This window comes from Caretta caretta, chromosome 1 (genome assembly GCF_965140235.1).
Source record: "Caretta caretta isolate rCarCar2 chromosome 1, rCarCar1.hap1, whole genome shotgun sequence".
Classification (NCBI taxonomy): domain Eukaryota; kingdom Metazoa; phylum Chordata; order Testudines; family Cheloniidae; genus Caretta; species Caretta caretta.
The window spans coordinates 166,598,073-166,618,192 of NC_134206.1; the positions used below are offsets into that span (position 1 = coordinate 166,598,073).

The 20,120-nt window shown below is 39.7% G+C and overlaps 1 protein-coding gene and 1 long non-coding RNA gene across 9 annotated transcripts in view; one reads left to right on the top strand and one right to left on the bottom strand.

The window, feature by feature from the left end:
• Nucleotides 1-20,120, top strand: part of SYNJ1 (synaptojanin 1) — a 107,655-nt gene that overhangs the window by 35,465 nt on the left and 52,070 nt on the right. For 7 of the 8 annotated variants that reach the window (XM_075133093.1, XM_075133101.1, XM_075133109.1 and 4 more), the window contains exons 13-21: nucleotides 807-830; nucleotides 9,761-9,952; nucleotides 10,080-10,164; nucleotides 13,960-14,100; nucleotides 14,551-14,743; nucleotides 16,554-16,712; nucleotides 18,759-18,915; nucleotides 19,320-19,437; nucleotides 19,565-19,780. In XM_075133093.1, the coding sequence (XP_074989194.1) occupies nucleotides 807-830; nucleotides 9,761-9,952; nucleotides 10,080-10,164; nucleotides 13,960-14,100; nucleotides 14,551-14,743; nucleotides 16,554-16,712; nucleotides 18,759-18,915; nucleotides 19,320-19,437; nucleotides 19,565-19,780 (1,285 nt within the window). The remainder of the gene's footprint in view (nucleotides 1-806; nucleotides 831-9,760; nucleotides 9,953-10,079; nucleotides 10,165-13,959; nucleotides 14,101-14,550; nucleotides 14,744-16,553; nucleotides 16,713-18,758; nucleotides 18,916-19,319; nucleotides 19,438-19,564; nucleotides 19,781-20,120) is intronic. The other variant, XM_075133105.1, reaches the window with a different exon arrangement.
• Nucleotides 14,718-16,309, bottom strand: LOC142073399 (uncharacterized). The gene is made up of 3 exons (XR_012670260.1): nucleotides 15,816-16,309; nucleotides 15,425-15,551; nucleotides 14,718-15,271 (listed from the first exon to the last, which is right to left on the bottom strand). It is a non-coding gene; the product is annotated as an uncharacterized LOC142073399 (long non-coding RNA).

Here is a 20,120-nt window from a genome sequence, read left to right on the forward strand (position 1 = left end):
CTTCATCTATCATGTCATATTCATAGTGAAGGGAATTCCCAGTATGAAAATGTATTCCCAGTAAATTTTGTTAAATTGTTTGGAAAACACCTCTTTTTACAGTCAAGTTTTATTTCAGAATACTAGTGTTTATTGCAATGTCAGTTTTCTAAGGCATTTCACTGAACAGTTAAAGTAGTGCATTGATTAGGGGAAAAATAAAGTTATAAACTCTGGATGGTTTATTTGCTGCTTGAAGCCCTGAAAATCTTCACCCCTTAGCCCCCTCTTTTTTTGCCCTGTTTGATACACAGCAAGACTCCGTATCATTACAATTTTGTGTGCAGCTGAGGAGTGTTAGATGAGTCTTCTAGAGCAATTCAGTGTCACCCTGAAACTGACTGAATGTTTTTCTGGATTGACTCTGCTTGTTTCTTCTCAATCCTGCTGCTGAATGCAAGCTGTCTGTTCAGTGCACACAGATGCTGTTAGCCCAAGGAACAAGAGAGTCTGTTCAGAAAATGTGGATTTTTTTTTTCACGTGATCATGTGGCCTATTAACAATAGGGTTACCTGGCCATCATGCGAATCGTTTTAAATTAAAGGGTTCACCAGAATAGGAACATTAGTTAATGACCACTGTGGAGCTTTTTAAACATCTAGATGCAAGTGTTGGGATTTTTTAGCACACATAGATATGTTTGAACTGATGAAGCTAAAAAATTGTTACAAAAGTTATATTTCAGAATATATTCTCATAGCACTACAGTTTTTAAAGCATAATTGTTTACTAATTTCTTCTTGTTTTCTTCTTGCTGCATCCATAGTTTCAGAGCAGTCATTGCAATCAGGTATAGTATAGTAAATTTAAGCCAGAAACATCTGAGCAATTATTGTTCTTCCCTAGCTTCTTCTTGGGTTCCTGATTAAGAATTCGCTCGTTCTCTGTTTGTGTAATCTTAGGCAAGAAACCAAATCTGCTTTGCCTTCAGATTTTCTGGACTCTGCACTTTTCTGTGGACACCTACCACAAAGTTGGGGATGGTTGTGTAATATGGGGAAAGGGGCAATAAAACACATTTAGTTTGTGTGGGAGTGTGATGACAAATTTAATGGCTATTTTTCAGAGACTGCTTCTTTCAAGTTGCAAAGGAAACTTTTGTTTTTAGTCAAAACCAATATTTCAGCTAGGATAAGGAGTAATATACAGTAGCAATATATTTAGAACAGTCACAGTTTTAAGTACTGTTAACGTCGGCTAACTTGCTTTTAAAGGTTTCAGAGTAACAGCCGTGTTAGTCTGTATTCGCAAAAAGAAAAGGAGTACTTGTGGCACCTTAGAGACTAACCAATTTATTTGAGCATAAGCTTTCGTGAGTTACAGCTCACTTCATCGGATGCATACTGTGGAAATTGCAGAAGACATTATATACACAGAGACCATGAAACAATACCTCCTCCCACCCCACTCTCCTGCTGGTAATAGCTTAACTAAAGTGATTACTCTCCTTACAATGAGTATGATAATCAAGTTGTGCTGGAAATGGCCCACCTTGATTATCATACACATTGTAAAGAGAGTGGTCACTTTGGATGGGCTATTACCAGCAGGAGAGTGAGTTTGTGGGCGGAGGGTGAGAAAACCTGGATTTGTGCTGGAAATGGCCCAACTTGATTATCATACTCATTGTAAGGAGAGTGATCACTTTAGATAAGCTATTACCAGCAGGAGAGTGGGGTGGGAGGAGGTATTGTTTCATGGTCTCTGTGTATATAATGTCTTCTGCAATTTCCACAGTATGCATCCGATGAAGTGAGCTGTAGCTCACGAAAGCTTATGCTCAAATAAATTGGTTAGTCTCTAAGGTGCCACAAGTACTCCTTTTCTTTTTGCTTTTAAAGAATATCTCTTACTGGTTTTGTGTTCTTGCACACAATTAACTAAGTTCAGAATATGTCATAGGTAAAGATCTAATTGGTTACCCACTCTCTCCACTGTGAGATATGTGATGTATTGTTCAGGCACAACTTTCAGTTATACATTACACTTAAAGCTTAGAACGCTACTATTTAACAATAATACATTGTAATTAGATATATGATTTCTTCTATCTGAAGGATAAAACACAAAACATTTTACAAACGTTAATTAACATTAAGCCTCACAACTCCCTACAGTATTATTCTTGCTTTACTGATGGGAAATCTGAGGCACAAGAGACCTTCAACATGTCCATACAGAGACTTAGCATACAGCAAGCTGGGAGATAAACTTAGAGCGCGCTAGCCTGCTGTGGATCCTGTTGCCATGTGGACCTTGCTGTCGTGCACTAAAAGTTCCATAGTGCACGTGACCAGGGTTCACATGGCCAGTGATGTGCAGCAGGCTAGTGTGCTGTAACTTCATACCCTAGCTGGCTGTACACTGAGTCTCCGTGTGGACAAGCCCTAAGCGACTTGCATAGTTTTACACATTGAGTCATCTGCAGAATATAAGAGAGAGGCAGAAGGTATGGTATGGGAACTGAAGGCTTCAGTGAGTCTTGTAACTCTGCCCGGCCTCAAGAACCTGACCCCGGAGGTGGAAGTGTACATACAGTCATCTTGTTCATTAACTACCTAAATGCAGTCATCATATTAGTAAGTTGTGCAAGACATGTTGCCGACTTGGTAGGATTATCCTCTAAAGTGCTTACATATATCTACCACAGTACTGTTTCTGCATGGAAGAAATATTGTGAATTCACTTGAATATGCAGCCTCTGAAATGGGGCTATTCCTGAATATGTAAACAGGTGATGTCTATACTTCAGTAAAACACCCATGGCTGGCCCATGTCAGCTGATTCTGGCTCTTGAGGCTCTTGCTATAAAATTGCAGTGTAAACGTTCATGCTTGGGCTGGACCCTGGGCTCTGGGACACTATAAGATGGTAGGGTTCCAGACCCTGGGCTCCAGCCCAAGCCCAATTGTCCACTCTGCAATTTTATAGCCCTGCAGCCCGAACCCCGTGAGCCCAAGTCACCTGACACTGGCCAGCTGTGGGTATTTTATTGCAGTGTAGACATACCCTTAATGTTTAGTAGCCGTCAGTATTCTCGAGTGCTTGATACACAGACAACAGCCTACTGCTGTTCCAAAGCTAATCTGGCTACTCCTGTAGCTCATTTGCATTGATAATGTGTGGCAGGGGTCATTGCAGTTGCACATGCCTTTTTTTCCCCTCTTTTTAAGAACTCAGAAATTACATATTAAAAATCCCCATTAAAAGAATGTTAAGATTGCAAAATCAGGCACTCAGCATTTAGGAAATGCAAGAATTAATGGATAGTAATGTAAAATGCTACTATATGTAAAGTACAGAATAAAGACCTGGTGGTGCAGCCGTGTTATTGTCAAAACTCCCACTGACTTGGCTTGAGAGAGAACTACATAATCAAGCTGACATCTTATAATTTAAATCTCCAAAATATCTTGACTCATGGGTGTGATGGTTTGCCTGTAAATTAACAGATCATAATGTTATTAAAATGTCCTTGTGGATTATGAAAGTAAGACACTTTTGCAACATTCTGAGGAGAAGGAAGAGGGAATACACAGTAGTATATTTGATTGGGTAGGTGCAGGGAATAAAAAGGTTGGATTTTATCTTTAACTTTTTAAAAATCCTTAGATTGTAATTGTTTTGAATGATTTGCTAGTATACTCATTTTTATCTGAAAGCCACTTTCTACTGTTGTGCAAGCAATATAAATATAATAAAGTTGTGCCGTTCTTAATCTGTTTTATATATTATGGGACAATTTAGAGCACTTTAGAGGCTATCTGCCTCTTGTGCAATGCACCATCTCCCTCTTCCAGAAACCCTTCTTTAAAACAAATTACTCACCTGTAGAGATGTTAAACTTTTGTTGGACATCTAAAAAGTTTGTACAACCATTTCTGGGCCTTAATCTTACAGAGCTTGATCCAACACCGGTTGAAGTCAGTGGCTTCAGTGGAGCATCCAGCTCCACATGCCCTTAGTCCCTGGGTGAGGAGAGATTGTAGACTTAACCAGTGAGAGAGTCCATAGTATTGTTCAGCAGAGATCTTTTGACCACCTTTGGGGCATAAACCTGAGTGTCTCTAGATTAAGTTTAGAAGTGTGAGCAACAAGAGTGATGTAGTGGTGGGAGTCTGCTATAGACCACCCGACCAGGTGGATGAGGCTTTCTTCCGGCAACTTGCGGAAGCTGCTAGATTGCACGCCCTGGTTCTCATGGGTGACTTTAATTTTCCTGATATCTGCTGGGAGAGCAATACAGCAGTGCATAGACAATCCAGGAAGTTTTTGGAAAGCATAGGGGACAATTTCCTGGTGCAAGTGCTAGAGGAGCCAACTGGGGGGGAGCTTTTCTTGACCTGCTGCTCACAAACCGGGAAGAATTAGTGGGGGAAGCAAAAGTGGATGGGAATCTGGGAGGCAGTGACCATGAGTTGGTTGAGTTCAGGATCCTGACACAGGGAAGAAAGGTAAGCAGCAGGATATGGACCCTGGACTTCAGGAAAGCAGACTTCGACTCCCTCAGGGAACGGATGGGTAGGATCCCCTGGGGGACTAACATGAAGGGGAAAGGAGTCCAGGAAAGCTGGCTGTATTTCAGGGAATCCCTGTTGAGGTTACAGGGACAAACCATCCCGATGAGTCGAAAGAATAGTAAATATGGCAGGCGACCAGCTTGGCTTAACGGTGAAATCCTAGCGGATCTTAAACATAAAAAAGAAGCTTACAAGAAGTGGAAGGTTGGTCATATGACCAGGGAAGAGTATAAAAATATTGCTTGGGCATGTAGGAATGAAATCAGGAGGGCCAAATCGCACCTGGAGCTGCAGCTAGCAAGAGATGTCAAGAGTAACAAGAAGGATTCACCAAGGGAAGGTCATGCCTGACTAATCTAATCGCCTTCTATGATGACATTACTGGTTCTGTGGATGAAGGGAAAGCAGTGGATCTATTGTTTCTTGACTTTAGCAAAGCTTTTGACACGGTCTCCCACAGTATTCTTGTCAGCAAGTTAAAGAAGTATGGGCTGGATGAATGCACTATAAGGTGGGTAGAAAGTTGGCTAGATTGTCGGGCTCAACGGGTAGTGATCAATGGCTCCATGTCTAATTGGCAGCTGGTGTCAAGTGGAGTGCCCCAGGGGTCGGTCCTGGGGCCGGTTTTGTTCAATATCTTCATAAATGATCTGGAGGATGGTGTGGATTGCACTCTCAGCAAATTTGCGGATGATACTAAACTAGGAGGAGTGGTAGATACGCTGGAGGGCAGGGATAGGATACAGAGGGACCTAGACAAATTGGAGGATTGGGCCAAAAGAAATCTGATGAGGTTCAATAAGGATAAGTGCAGGGTCCTGCACTTAGGACGGAAGAACCCAGTGCACAGCTACAGACTAGGGGCCGAATGGCTAGGCAGCAGTTCTGCGGAAAAGGACCTAGGGGTGACAGTGGATGAGAAGCTGGATATGAGTCAGCAGTGTGCCCTTGTTGCCAAGAAGGCCAATGGCATTTTGGGATGTATAAGTAGGGGCATAGCGAGCAGATCGAGGGATGTGATCGTTCCCCTCTATTCGACATTGGTGAGGCCTCATCTGGAGTACTGTGTCCAGTTTTGGGCCCCACACTACAAGAAGGATGTGGAAAAATTGGAGAGAGTCCAGCGAAGGGCAACAAGAATGATTGGGGGTATGGAACACATGACTTATGAGGAGAGGCTGAGGGAACTGGGATTGTTTAGTCTGCAGAAGAGAAGAGTGAGGGGGGATTTGATAGCTGCTTTCAACTACCTGAGAGGTGGTTCCAGAGAGGATGGTTCTAGACTATTCTCAGTGGTAGAAGAGGACAGGACAAGGAGTAATGGTCTCAAGTTGCAGTGGGGGAGGTTTAGGTTGGATATTAGGAAAAACTTTTTCCCTAAGAGGGTGGTGAAGCACTGGAATGCGTTACCTAGGGAGGTGGTAGAATCTCCTTCCTTAGAAGTTTTTAAGGTCAGGCTTGACAAAGCCCTGGCTGGGATAATTTAATTGGGGATTGGTCCTGCTTTGAGCAGGGGGTTGGATTAGATGACCTCCTGAGGTCCCTTCCAACCCTGATATTCTATGATAGGTAGAGCTGGGCAAAAAAGTTTTATCAAACTTTTTCTGCAAAAAATGTAGATTGGGTGTTATCAAAACATTCTGAAGGCTCAAGTTGGTTTTGTCAAATTGTCTGGTTGGAGGGGAGGAGGGGGACCTAAAAAAAAAGTCCAACAAGTAAAAATGTTTTACTTTTTGTAAATGAAAGGTTTCCATTTTTTGATTCAAAATTACTTACTAGTTTCAAAAAATACTTTAATTTTAAGTCAAAGTTTTAAAATGGTTTTTCAGTTTTGTCCGAGTGAAAGTTTAGTTTGAGCCAAACTAATTTTTTTATTTTTCGTAATTGCCGGCAAACCAAAACCATTTGTTGTTCACACTGACCTCTCGACAGATTCTGCAAGGCATCCTATTGAACGCTTTGCCTAAAGCAGTGGTTCCCAAACTTGTTCTGCTGCTTGTGCAGGGAAAGCCCCTGGCAGGCCGGGCCGGTTTGTTTACCTCCCGCGTCCGCAGGTTTGGATGATTGCAGCTTCCACTGGCCATGGTTCGTTGCTCCAGGCCAATGGGGACTGCTGGAAGTAGCACGGGCCCAGGGATGTTATAAACATGCATATTGAGAATAAACATACACAGTAATTTTACTGTGTAGCAAGATATTTGAAGTATCTTAAATATTTTTTGTAAAAATAGTCTGAAATGTCTCCAGAATGTACACTGCAGTTAAATTACTTTTTTTTTTCCTGAGATATAATTTGAAAGGTTTGTGGAGTGAGGGAATAAGACATTTTTATTAAAAGAAGAAAAGATGGAGGAGATATAAATGTTGATAGGGAGCTATGAAAGAAAATGGGTTCATTAAATGTTTTGGGAATGAGAGGCACAATCTCACATTTTTTATTTGTTTTCCTTTTCATATAGTTTAATTTAGAACAATAGTCATGTGGTTTAGAAATCTTTCTGGTTTAAAACATTGTTGATTTGATTTCTGTATTAAGTATGCTGCTAGCAATCCCCTGAAAAATTAAACCCCAGTCCTGTAAAAAGATATACCAAAACGGGCTCCTTGCAAAATCAAGGGCTAAGTGATCAAATATTTAATTTTGTGACACTTTTAAAAAGCTATGTGGTATCAGAGCACTGCTTTTTAAATCTAAAATAGCCACTGTAAATAAGGATGCAAATTTGAGTTGAATAGATGAGAGAATTGTGGTACTCTTCCAAAATATGGCTAGTGGTAGCAAGTACCACAAATATGGCTACTTGTTACCACTTGCAGTAGATTGTGCAGATGTTCAGAATATGACCGTGCATATGTTGATGGGTTCCTTTGGTCCGTCTCACCCTCTTTGGGGGTTTGGATGCTCTCATTGGCTCTACTAGGCTTCTTGGGCTTGGTTTCCCTTCAGAAAGGCTCAGATACTTTGCTTGGCTTCCCTTCAGTGGGATTTGGATACTTCTCTGGCATCTGTTGGGCTCCTTGACTTGGCTTTCCCTTAATGGGGTGTGGATTTTCCACTAGTCTCTGTTTGGCTCCCCCTAGGTGGGCTCAGATACCTTAGGCTCTATTCCTCCCTCTGGTTTGTTGGCCCCCACAGCCCAGGGTGGGGGAAGGAAATCAGAGGTATTCTCCCAAGTACCACCCATTTGTGGTACTCAGAGGAGATGTCAGTTAAGTACTTTGGGCACATCTTGCATAATTGTAATCATCCCTCTCCTTTCTTAATGTTTTGATCAGCAGTGAAATAGTTAAACTCAGATAAACTATATTGGTTTACACTCAGTTGACATTTTGAAGATTTTCTTCCAAACCATAAGGGCTAGAAATTTACTGAGGGTTTTTTCTCTCCCCATTTGAAAGCTGAGATTCTGGAACAAAGATGGTAGCTTAAAAAATAAGTACTAGCTCACCAAACTGCCATGAGTTGACTCAGTCCGATCTCTGAATAAATGGATTGTGATCGGTTGCCCACTGTTTCTCAATGGAGTACAAGGCTAAAGGAAAAATACAATCGGGCTGTTTGCTTTTTGTAATTTCGACAGCACGCATGCACCAGGATAGTGGTGTTACAAATATGTAAAATAACTATTAATTGGTAAAGCATAATGCACATAAGACTTACTGTTAACCTGTTGCGTTTTTTTTCTCACTTTGGTTAAAGGAAAACTGCTATGTTAATATAAAAGTATCTGGGTCTTTAATCTAATTAGGGAGAGGTATTGTTCACTCTAAAAGAGTGTCTTCATATATAATACAATTAATCTAACAGGAAGATGTCACATTACTGATGTATCTAAGAAACTTAGTCCTCCAATACCATGGCATCAGAGCATCTCGCTGTCAGGAGTGGCTAACGACCATGAGTGCCAACCTCAAGGAGACTGTCAAAAAGTAGAGCAGACACCCCAAACTGGCTCTTATGTTCTATAATTAGATTTCCCCAATCCAATAACAAGTGTGAACTCCTAAACCATGCAGTCACAGACAGTCCCCGTGGGCATTTGAGTATATCTTGCCACCCAGGGAAGCTGGACTATGTGACAGATGGTCACTTTACACCAAAAATCACAGTAGTGCTCTAGTTACTCCCAGTCCCAAAGGACTGGTTGCTTACTCCAGGTTGTTTGTACTCGGATCTCTCCCCAAAGACAATGTCTATAGCCAATCCTGTTATAAATTAAGTAAAGGTTTATTAACTAAGAAAAGAAAAGTTATTTACAAGGTTAAAACAGGAAACACACACACAAATAAGTTAGTCTTAGATTTTAAAAGATAATATGAGCTTCTGTAATAAGCAGCTCCATATGTCCTTTAGGGCTGACCCATGCTAAGCACCATGGGGGGTCTCTTGATTATGTTTAGGAATCTTTACCACTCAGAGTCCAGACAGCGTGAAGATCTGTTTCTCCAAGTCCTAGGCTAGTGCCCTACCCATTGGTGAATCTTTCCTCGTCTGATATGGAGTTGGATTTTGGGAATTCATCTCCCATTATACACACACATACAAAATCAGATTTGTAAATTTCTATTATTGTAAATTAGTATGATTAATTTATAAGTGCCTAACCAAAATAAATAATTCTATTAAAATGATAGGGAAGGTAAACTATTTGTATAGATGTATTTATTTAAACTCTCCACATTTAATCAAGGTAGTTTTAAGTGTTACAAATTAACAAACCTGAAAGTCGTCTTTTGTGTGCATTTAAGCGGGAACTGAATTTCATTTATTAATCAACATAACCAGAGAGGACTTCATTTTGGGATGAATCATTGAAAATGGTGATTTCCACTGAGAGAAATCATTCACAGATTAGAGACAGTGCAACAGTGATAATTTTCTAAACAGTTTTAGAAATATCTTATATTTTCTTTCTTAGCAAAATTAAGAATTTAACTCTAAAACATTACAAATTACTCCAGTTTTGCTTTATCAGCATCCTGCCCACCCAAGTAACGTTCTTATTTTCCATTGTGAAGTGCATCACTCTTTTTCAATACACTGCAATTTGCTTTCAAAGCTGTTAATTTTCTGTATGCATGTGCATGGATTAGTTGAGGGTTTTTTTATGAAGAGAAATGTGTCTTCTAGGATCTTGTTCTGTTGAATTTGTTAAAGTCTTCTTATGCCGGCTAATGCATTTTAAACCTTTTTTTACAGCATCTGTAAAAGCACTAAAGGGTATGTGTGAAAATTTTTATAAGTATTCAAAGCCAAAAAAAATTCGAGTATGTGTTGGAACATGGAATGTCAATGGTGGGAAGCAATTTCGAAGCATTGCTTTTAAAAATCAGACACTCACTGACTGGCTTCTAGATGCACCAAAGTTAGCTGGTATCCATGAATTCCAAGGTAGGATATGTATTCTCTTGATTTGATTAAAACCTTGGATCATTTAGAAATAAAAATTGGTATATAAGGTCTTTGTTATAAAGATAATTGTAAAGAACAAATAGCATCTTTTTATACTTAAATGCAGATCGAAGAAGTAAACCTATTGACATATTTGCCATTGGATTTGAAGAAATGGTTGAATTAAATGCAGGAAACATTGTGAATGCAAGGTAAGTGGTATCATTATATACAAATATTGTTCATCTGGTACAAGTATAAAGTTTCAAGTTTTAGTAAATATTACATTACATTTTAGGAAAATTATAGCATTTTAAAACACTTGTGATTCATTTAAATAACTTTTGGAAGAGGCAACTGGTACAGTGACAATCTTCCAAAAGACATGTACCTTTCCCCAGAAAAAACTGGAAAGCAGTGACCACTGGGGCCAAATGCAATGTGCTCTCACAGATCCAAATAGTCAATACAAGTACATATCTAGAATTGTACCTCACCAGCCCTAAGACTTTTTCTTCCTATAGTGCTGTTGAGCCAGTTTTATCCCAGAAAAATTCTTCTTCTTTCGGAGTCTTTGTACATCCCACTTCTGGGATAGCAGCTTCTAACGTGAGCATGTGGAACCCTCTTTCGAAGCGTTGTCGGAGGGGGTATGAGGACACTAGGCAAGGATGTATGTCAGATGCCCTATTTTATATAAGGAAACACATTCCTCCAGCCTCACTGTTTCTTCACCACTGCAGAGAGCAGAAGGAACTGTTGGTCATGTCCTGGGCTATTCCTAGTTTGCATTTAGCTGTTTTATTCCTTGTATATAGTTTTCCTAGTGTAGGTTAGTAGGGAGTTATATTTTTTTCCCCAAGTTCTTTCAGAGTTCTCCCCAGCACTGGGACCACAGTCATCAGCATGGACGCTAAAAAGAGTTTTAAGAAGTGCACATTGTGTCCACCTTCAATTCCAGAATCAGATGCACATGTTCACTGCCTTGGATGCCTGGGCAAGTCGTACTCTATTGCGTGATAGGTTGATAAGTAAAGTCAGAACTGGGATTGATTGATAGCAGCCATCACCACCATCGACAATCGCCTGTTCTCTTCTCTAGGTCTTCCGGTGAACTGGAAGAAATTCCTCTTTGACTCACTCTCCGAGGATGTTTCTTGGTGCAATGCTGGCCTTATCACAAGCCAGAACATTCCTTCTGGAAACAGATTCCTCTGCATCCAGCAGGCCCGTGTCATTCTAAAAAGGTTTCCAAAGCAGACCACTTGCTTCTTTTGGAGACTCCTGGAGCTTGTGGCATTGACACACACCATTTCTATCACCTGTCTTCATGTGAGACTTCCGCAGCATTGGGTAACTCAACTCCATGCCCCAAATAGAGACAGGCTGCAAAGGACTGTCTTGATTCAAGTGTTGCTGCAGTTGAACTGGTGGGAGTCCAGGGATGGTATTCTCTGAGGATTGTCTTCCTGTTCCCACCTGTGATTCTAGATTATCTGCTTCACCTAAAGTCTGAAGGACTCTGCCTGTTCCTTGAAAGTCCATCAAACAACTATATATATACCACCAGCACGTTAAAAAGAAGATTTGAGTTTCTCACCTTACAGCTGTCAGATTCTTAAAGGAACTTGTTAGTTGCCTTTCCTCCTAGAAAGGAATCTTCCACTTCCTGGGACTAGAATCTAGTTCTATCAAGGCGATGGAGCCTCCCAAGAACAACTTTCCTTAAAGACAGCTTTCATTTATTGCCATTACCTCAGCAAGGAGCGTTAGTGAGCTAAGAGCTCTGATGGCCAGTCCACTGTATGAAGTAGTCTACAAAAATTAAGTGGTGTCTACACTTCACCTTTCTCAAAGTTCTTCCCATCCTGTGTTCTTCCTTAGACTCCATTCGCAGCTTTTATCTTGAGAACACAAAATCCTTTGGAAAGTCAAACAGGTTACTTTCAGCAGATGAGGAAAGATGCCAGGGAGAACTTACCTCAATCCAGAAACTGTTTTAGTGAATTAGGAAGCACAGAAATGCTTTTACAATATAAATGGAGTGCCAGTGCCTGGAGGATTAAGGGTCCTCTGCATATGGCCATTGCTGCCTCCAGGGCTTTTCTAGGCATCTTCCAACATTGGAGGTTGGTAGGGCAGCAACTTGGAGTTTAGTCTATACCTTCAACATGTATTATTCCACAGACTAGACATCACGCTCCAGTGCCCATTTTGGGATAGTGGTGCTACAGTCCATATTCGCTAAGAACTCCTTGCTCACTGTTCATCAGAGAGCGCACAGCCTAGAAGTTTAAAAAAAAAAAGTGTTATTTACCAGTAACTCCTGCTCTTTGACAGCTGCCTCTGCGCATTCGCATTTCCTGCCCATCTTTACCCCTAGCTTGGATTTCTACATGTTATCACTAGTTGTAGTTCAGGAGAAGGAACTGAGGTAGTTTGGGGGTGGGTTGTGTGTGACTAGGATATCTGATATAAGATGCCATGCAAGAGTGATTGGTCTCTCCTCAAGGGATATGGCTTTAAAAGAGGGTTCCGCGTGATCTCTTCCAGAAGTATTATAATCTCTATTTCTGTTCAGCTGGCTACTACAGCACTGGTTTTGTGTTACAGCTGGAATGAAAGCCGAGGCTTTTGGTTGCATAAAGAAAAAGCTTTCCAGTCATTGCCTTGAGGGGGAAAGCAGTTCAACTGAAGTAAATGGAGTGACAGCACATTTACACTGGTGTAGCTGAGTTCAGAACTGGACATGGTGCTCTGTACTCACTGTTGCAAATTGTTAAGCAGTGATTGCCCAGTAAAATTCCTGTGCCTGGGATTTGTTTGATCCTTTCTTGACCCATTTGGTTGCTGACAAATAAAAAGACAGCGACATCATTATGCAGGTCCAATTCTTTTTAGGCAATGTGAGATGTATTTGATACAAGACTGATCAGTAGCAATCACTGTTACACTGTGACCCTAGAGCCTCTGCCAAGAAGTTCAGAACGGACCTGCCCTTCAAAAGTTGTGATTCTAACATCTCAGTGGTCTTCCTGCTAAAGAGGAACTTTAGTGAGACTAAATCAACTGCCCAATACTTGGGCTTCTCCTAGCTGTTTTAGTGAAAGATCAACTTCCTTAAAATAGCCAAAAGCAGCTTCCACTTATACAGTTTCCATCTCATTAAAAAGGCTGTCAGAAAGCTCCTCCCAAACAGTTTCATGTTTCAGACTCTCTTCCTGCTGCGAAACCAGTGAAGAGACTACATGATTCAGTTCCACATCAAGCTACCTCCTAACCTCCTTTCTCCCTTCCTTTTTCAGGGATCCCTTTTAAAGAGATGAAGATGTTGCTTCTCTCATCAAATTTGGAGTAATAAAAGAGATCCCTCAGTATTGCCTGGGGAAAGGGATTTTATTTTGATAATTTTCTCTTCCTTATCCTAAAAAAAGAAAAGGGTGGGGGAACATTTTCTAATACTTTAGACTGGAGAAATCTGAATGAACATGTGAATGTTGTATTTTCATATTGTGATGCGGACTGCTGTTATCCTTTCCCCAAATTAATAAGATTGGCCCCCACTGTGGAGGCAGACACTATACCTTGCTTATCTTTTTCCTCTGTAAAATCTGTTGATTCCACTCCATTCCTACTATGAAAGCCCTTGTTCGGGCCCGGCTTGTTTCTCCTGCTGACAACTGCAATCTCCTTTGGCCTACTGGATTTGCACTTTGCCTCCCGCTCATTCTGTACAAAATGTAGCTGCAAATGTCATCCAGTTTGTTCACCACTCTAACCATGTCTAATCTGTCTTCAGACCCCTTCATTATTTCCCCTCATTTCCCACATAAAGTTAAATGTCTTGTCCTGCCCTTGAAGACCATTGGCAATCTCACTTTTGTCTACTTCATTATTGTGTTTTTGTTTTTTCAAGGATATTGTATGAAATATTATTTAAATGCAACACACTGTAGATATGTAGGTGTCCTTTTTTTTTTAAACTGCCTTTTTTATCTCACTGGTAGCACAACCAATCAGAAGCTGTGGGCTGCTGAACTGCAGAAGACCATCTCAAGAGATTACAAATATGTGCTGCTGGCTTCTGAGCAATTGGTGGGCGTCTGTCTCTTTGTGTTCATCAGACCCCAGCATGCTCCTTTTATCAGGTGAGTGAACAGACAGCTGTACTAAAATTGGTATGCTCACCAGACTGCTTTATGCTGCAAAATAAAACTCAACACAAGTGGTTTGCAAAGTGTTCATATGGCTTGACACCAGCACTTAAGAAAAGCTTACGTTTCCTGTTAAAGACAGTTGCTTAAATTCTGTAATCTTAGATATGGAAATCTTGTACCTTGCCTGCAAGACTTGGAAAGCATCCATATGTCCATGCCTTATCTGCTCAAAAACAGTTGATGTCTTTAAAACACTGTGTTGCAATGTGATGTTCATATTACTGATGATGAAACGATGTAAACATCCAACACCCTGTCATTATTTTGTACTTCTCCAGTTTCATTCGGTGACCGTTAGAACTCTGTTTGAATGTCACTTATTGCTGCTAAATTTTGTCATTGATTTAAGGTTTAATAGTAAATATTTAAATTATTTTTTAGGGATGTTGCTGTTGATACTGTAAAGACTGGAATGGGAGGAGCTACTGGAAATAAAGGCGCAGTAGCAATTCGAATGTTGTTTCACACGTCCAGTCTTTGCTTTGTCTGCAGTCACTTTGCTGCAGGGCAATCACAAGTCAAAGAGAGAAACGAAGACTACATAGAAATAGCCCGAAAACTCAGTTTCCCAATGGTAAGCAACAATGCTGTTCAGATTCCATAATAAAAGAAAAATTAAATCCTTAAAGCCATTAGGGCAGCTGCTGAGTATGTGATACTTCAATTTTTAAAATGAGTCTAACAAAGATAATCTGTTAACAATCAAGAGCATTACTCCTAAAACTTCAATATGGTGTACTCTGCCTTGCATCCTATAGAAATTTTAAACACAAAGTAAATATTTGCAAATTTGAACAAATTGAAAAATGTTTTCTTGAATTCTAAGCTGTAAAAAAAAAAATAAAATCCAAGCTGTGATCACTAATTATAGTTTAGATTTATAACTGTGCCTACTACCTTAGTATTAGTATCATGCCCAAATTAGCCTTCGGTAGTTTTCTGTGGGATTGTTTGAAGAGAGGGTTCCTTCCCCTTCGGCTTTCTCATATTTCAGCCGTATGAGATGGTCATATTTCAGTTTCTCTACAAGATGCTCAAACATGTATTGTCTCCACTGACAATTTCCAAGACGTAAATCAGGTTGTCTTAAATTGAAAGCAGACTAGATTGGGAAACGATATAAAGAGAGTGGGAAAAATCAAACTCCAAAAAGAGAGGTACAAAAGACTCACCTAGTTAATTATGCCCTTGGCTTTGTTACAAAATATTGTTTGACACCTAAAGATCTTTCTAGCTGGAAAGTCTACAATCTAACCTGAACAGCAAAGCTGCCTTTCTCTCAGCGTATCATCTTAGTATGCCAAATGGTCCCAGGGAAGTGGCTCTTTGTTCTTCTTAAAAACCTTTTTGTGAGGCAGAGGTCAGGTTTCTCATTACAGCACCTTTTGAAACCAGAGCAGAATGATAAAATCTGTTAAAATTCAGTTCAGATAACTCTTGCATGAATGTCAGACTGTCATCTCATGAAATATTTTTTTTCTCTCATTAATGTTCTGCACATGAGACTCTCTGGTTATCATATGGTTCCATCCAGATGATCAGTATCCACAAATATGTGTATTTCACCCACCCCACCAGAAAACACCCATGCAGATAGAAATTGCATTGATTTTTAAGATTGAAAAAGATCATAAAGTATAACTCACGCATCTATATTGTGACAAAGTTCCTCCTCTACCTTGGTGGGTCTTGCGCTTATTGGCGGATTTGCTTGCCTTGGAGCTTCACAGCAGCCCTCAGTTTGGCCATTTTCATGAACCCACAGTCCAGGACAACTCCTCCTGTGTCTGACCAGGAGTTGGGAGGCTTGGGGGGAACCCGGGCCCGCCCTCTACTCCGGGTTCCACCCCAGGGCCCTGTGGAATACAGCTGTCTAGAGTGCCTCCTGGAACAGCTGTGCAACAGCTACAACTCCCTGGGCTACTTCCCCATGGCCTCCTCCCAACACCTTCTTTATCCTCACCATAGGACCTTCCTCCTGGTGTCTGATGATGCTTGTACACCTCAGTCCTCCAACAGTCCGCGTTCTCACTCTCAGCTCCTAGTGCTTCTTGCTTCCAGCTCCTCACACATGCACACCACAAACTGAAGTGAGCTCCTTTTTAAAACCCAGGTGCCCTGATTAGCCTGCCTTAATTGATTCTAGCAGCTTCTTGATTGGCTGCAGGTGTTCTAATCAGCCTGTCTTACTTGTCTCCAGAAGGTTCCTGATTGTTCTGGAACCTTCCCTGTTACCTTACCCAGGGAAAAGGGACCTACTTAGCCTGGGGCTAATATGTCTGCCTTCTATTACTCTCCTATAGCCATCTGGCCTGACCCTGTCACAATATATAGATTTCTGTCACAAGGTTGTTTTTAATTTCAACATGTATATTGTTTTTCAGGGAAGGCTCCTCTTTTCCCATGACTATATATTTTGGTGCGGCGATTTTAATTATCGTATAGATCTTCCTAATGAGGAAGTGAAGGAGTTAATTCGCCAGCAGAATTGGGATTCCCTTATTGCAGGAGATCAACTTGTCAACCAGAAAAATGCTGGACAGGTAACTCTTTAGAAAATGGTGCATTTAAGAGTCCTTTATTTTTCATACTGTAACTCGTATTAAAGCTACTTCATGGGGGTGCTTGTGCAAGATTGTTTATGTATTGCATTGTTAACTTGTCACTTTTGTCAAGTCACCAGTCTGGAATAGGGTGGAGTGGAAAAACAGTCAGTCGGATGCTTGTATCAGTTGCTCTGAAGAAATTGTTAGTAGTGCAACTACAATGACTAGCTTTGAGAATGAGAATTTTGATGTCCCTTATAAAAGAGAAACTGCATTGTCATCCTGCTAATAGTGTTTGGAGCATATTAAAGAGAAAACAGTAATGGTTATCAAATGCAGTTGTCACAGCACAGGATTTTTAAGAGAGCATAGTAAAGTCTTTTTTGGTAACACCACTGGTCGCATTCAAATTATGTAAATAGAATGAATGTATTTGCTGTCTCCTACTTCGTGACAAGAGCAAATAGACAACTGATAGCAGCTGCAAATCAAATTATGGCTTTTTTAAGGAACACAAAGATTTTAGGGGGTTTATTGTAGCAAGGCTTCTGACATCAACTTTTTTTTAGCAGGTCATAGTTAAAGGGACACTGGCAATGTAAAAATCATACTCCTGTGTGAAAGTGTTTTATCCCAATTGTTAAAGTATCAACACATACTATAGTTGAAACATTAGACACACATATTTTTTCTGTTTTTTTTTTTTAGTTTATTTTGTGCGCTTGGCAACACTTTATTTCTAGGTAGTGTCTACTTTATTGGAGTTAGCTTTCTCTTATTTGTGTAGGTCTTTTGCACAGCAAGAGTGGAGAGAGAAACATTTTATAAAGTGTTTTTTATTCTTTAATAAATGAATATTATAAAAACAAAAATTGCCCACCTCTGAATTTCCCTGACAAAGTAGCAGAAACTACTTAAATTGGGTTTTGTTTTGTTTTTTTTAAATTAACTAGATTTCAAGTTGATTGTGTCCCTTCAAAACAAGAAAAGCCGACAAATACTGTATTTATGAGGTCAGCCTTTCGCTAGGGGATCAAAGTTAAATTCATATCTCAGGGTTCCTCTAACGTTATTGAGACTGCCAAACGCAAAACCAAGTTCAAAGTAGCAGTTGACTCAGTTCTTGCTTATGTAGCATACATTTCACCAGTGAGAGAGCTTCTCTGCCTTTTAGGGAAGTAGACTAATTGGTCTTATTTGTTATTGGGGAGAATTTCAAAAGTGCCTAAGAGATTTAGTGATGCTTAATAGGACCTATGCTCCTAAATTCTATAGGCATTCTTGACAGATTTCAAAGAAATCTCAGAATTTTCATTTTCTTGTATTTTTGTGCGTTGATCAAGAATACAACAGTGTTATCTTTTTGCACTTATTGTATTTCTGCTCTTCCGTGTCTCTTCCATTAAGACATTTTTGGTTTTAATAACTTGTTGGGAGACATTGATGGGATGCATCTTCTGTTCAGGCAAGCACCTCTCGTGTAAACATTTCTGCTTAGAAATATAGATGTTGCTATAATGGGATAGACCACTCTATGTAGATCAGTATCTAGTCCTAGTATTTGTTCACACAGAGCCAGCAAAGTGCACCACAAGGATGTGATTTGTAGAATGCGCTTAGCATGTTGTGTTCTAATTGTCCCATATAGACCCTGCTGGCGCACTCTAAAAGGTACCTAGTTCATGCTGAGGTAGTTCTGTTTCATACAGGACTACATTAATGCAAACTACATACCTTTTTAGATGGTGCCAACAGAGTCTACATGGGCAGTTAAAGCACAGCACATTAGTGGCTTTATGAATCACACCAGTCTGGTATGCTTTGCTGTGCCATATAGACAAGTTCTTAGACTATTGCTGATGCAGGATGCATTCAAAAGTTAGAATAGGAAGATGGATTCACATTCTTCTGAGAGACGTGCTTGGGCTCAGTCTTTTCCTACCATTGAAAGAAGACAGAGTTTTGATTAATTTCCTTAAGTTTTCCACAATGATTTCCCATCTTTGTCTTTTAGTATGACTCAGAATGTCTTTGTTTATGCAGATCTTTAGGGGATTTATAGAGGGAAAGATAACTTTTGCACCTACATACAAATATGACTTGTTTTCTGATGACTATGACACCAGTGAAAAATGTCGCACGCCAGCATGGACAGATCGTATTCTTTGGAGAAGAAGAAAATGGCCATTTGACCGATCAGGTTTGCGAGTTTACTTAATTTTAATTCAATATCAATTTAAATTACTTATAGTAGCTTTCCAGCAGTATTCATAATTCCTAAAATGTTTCAGGATTACTACTGAATTCACACCAGAAAAAAGTAATTGTTCATTTTGTTAGATCATTTGAACAAGAAAGTATATATAGCCCTCGTTCTTCTTTATATGCCTGCCTTTGCCTTTGTTTTTGTGTGCAATGTTGTAATGTTGCATGGCAGTAGCCAGAGTTCAATATCAGTTACTGGCATTTGTGTAAAGTAAAAGAGCCTCCAATTTCCCCCATCCTGTTTTCAGTTTGGTTTAATATCTAGATTTTTTTTTTTTTAGCCTGTCCATACAGTCACACTTTTTTTTTTCTTTTTTTTTCCTTTTATGCTTATTATAGCTGAAGACCTGGATCTTCTGAATGCTAGTTTTCAGGATGAAAGTAATATCCTTTACACATGGAATCCTGGTACTTTGTTGCACTATGGAAAAGCAGAGCTGAAAACGTCTGATCATAGGTTTAAACTTTACTTTCTGTATTACTCTTAACCATTTAAAATGTAATGCTTTTGCTTTATTATTGTATTCCTCAGTCACTCTGATGTTTTCTAACTTTTCATATATATGTATGTATATTTCTTTAAGGCCTGTTGTTGCACTGATTGACATAGATATATTTGAAGTTGAGGCAGAAGAGAGACAGAAAATTTATAAGGAGGTGATTGCTGTGCAGGGACCACCTGATGGTACTGTAATGGTCTCCATCAAAAGCTCTTCACCAGAAGAAAACTATTTTGATGATATTTTGATTGATGAACTTCTTCAAAAGTTTGCAACCTATGGTGAAGTTATACTTATAAGGTTAGAACAGTTCTATTTACCATTTAAACAATACTCTTTATTATTATTTATCAACTTTCCTATAAACTTTCTGAACTGATGTTCTTAGGATGCATTTGTGTTTTTATTTACTTCATTGTTAGAATTGAGAAAATGTCTAAATTCAGTCTGTTTAAATTGTGGTCAATGATGAGAGCAATCAATATTAGTGGGTTGGTTTATTTTAAAGGGCCTTATTCCATCCTCCATCCAAAAGAGATGGAAAAAAAAAGTAAAGCCAAAAATTGGTGGTGGGTTCTATTTCTACCCCTCCCTTAAACTTAATTTCAAAATATTAATCTTTGGAAACTAATTCCTAGAT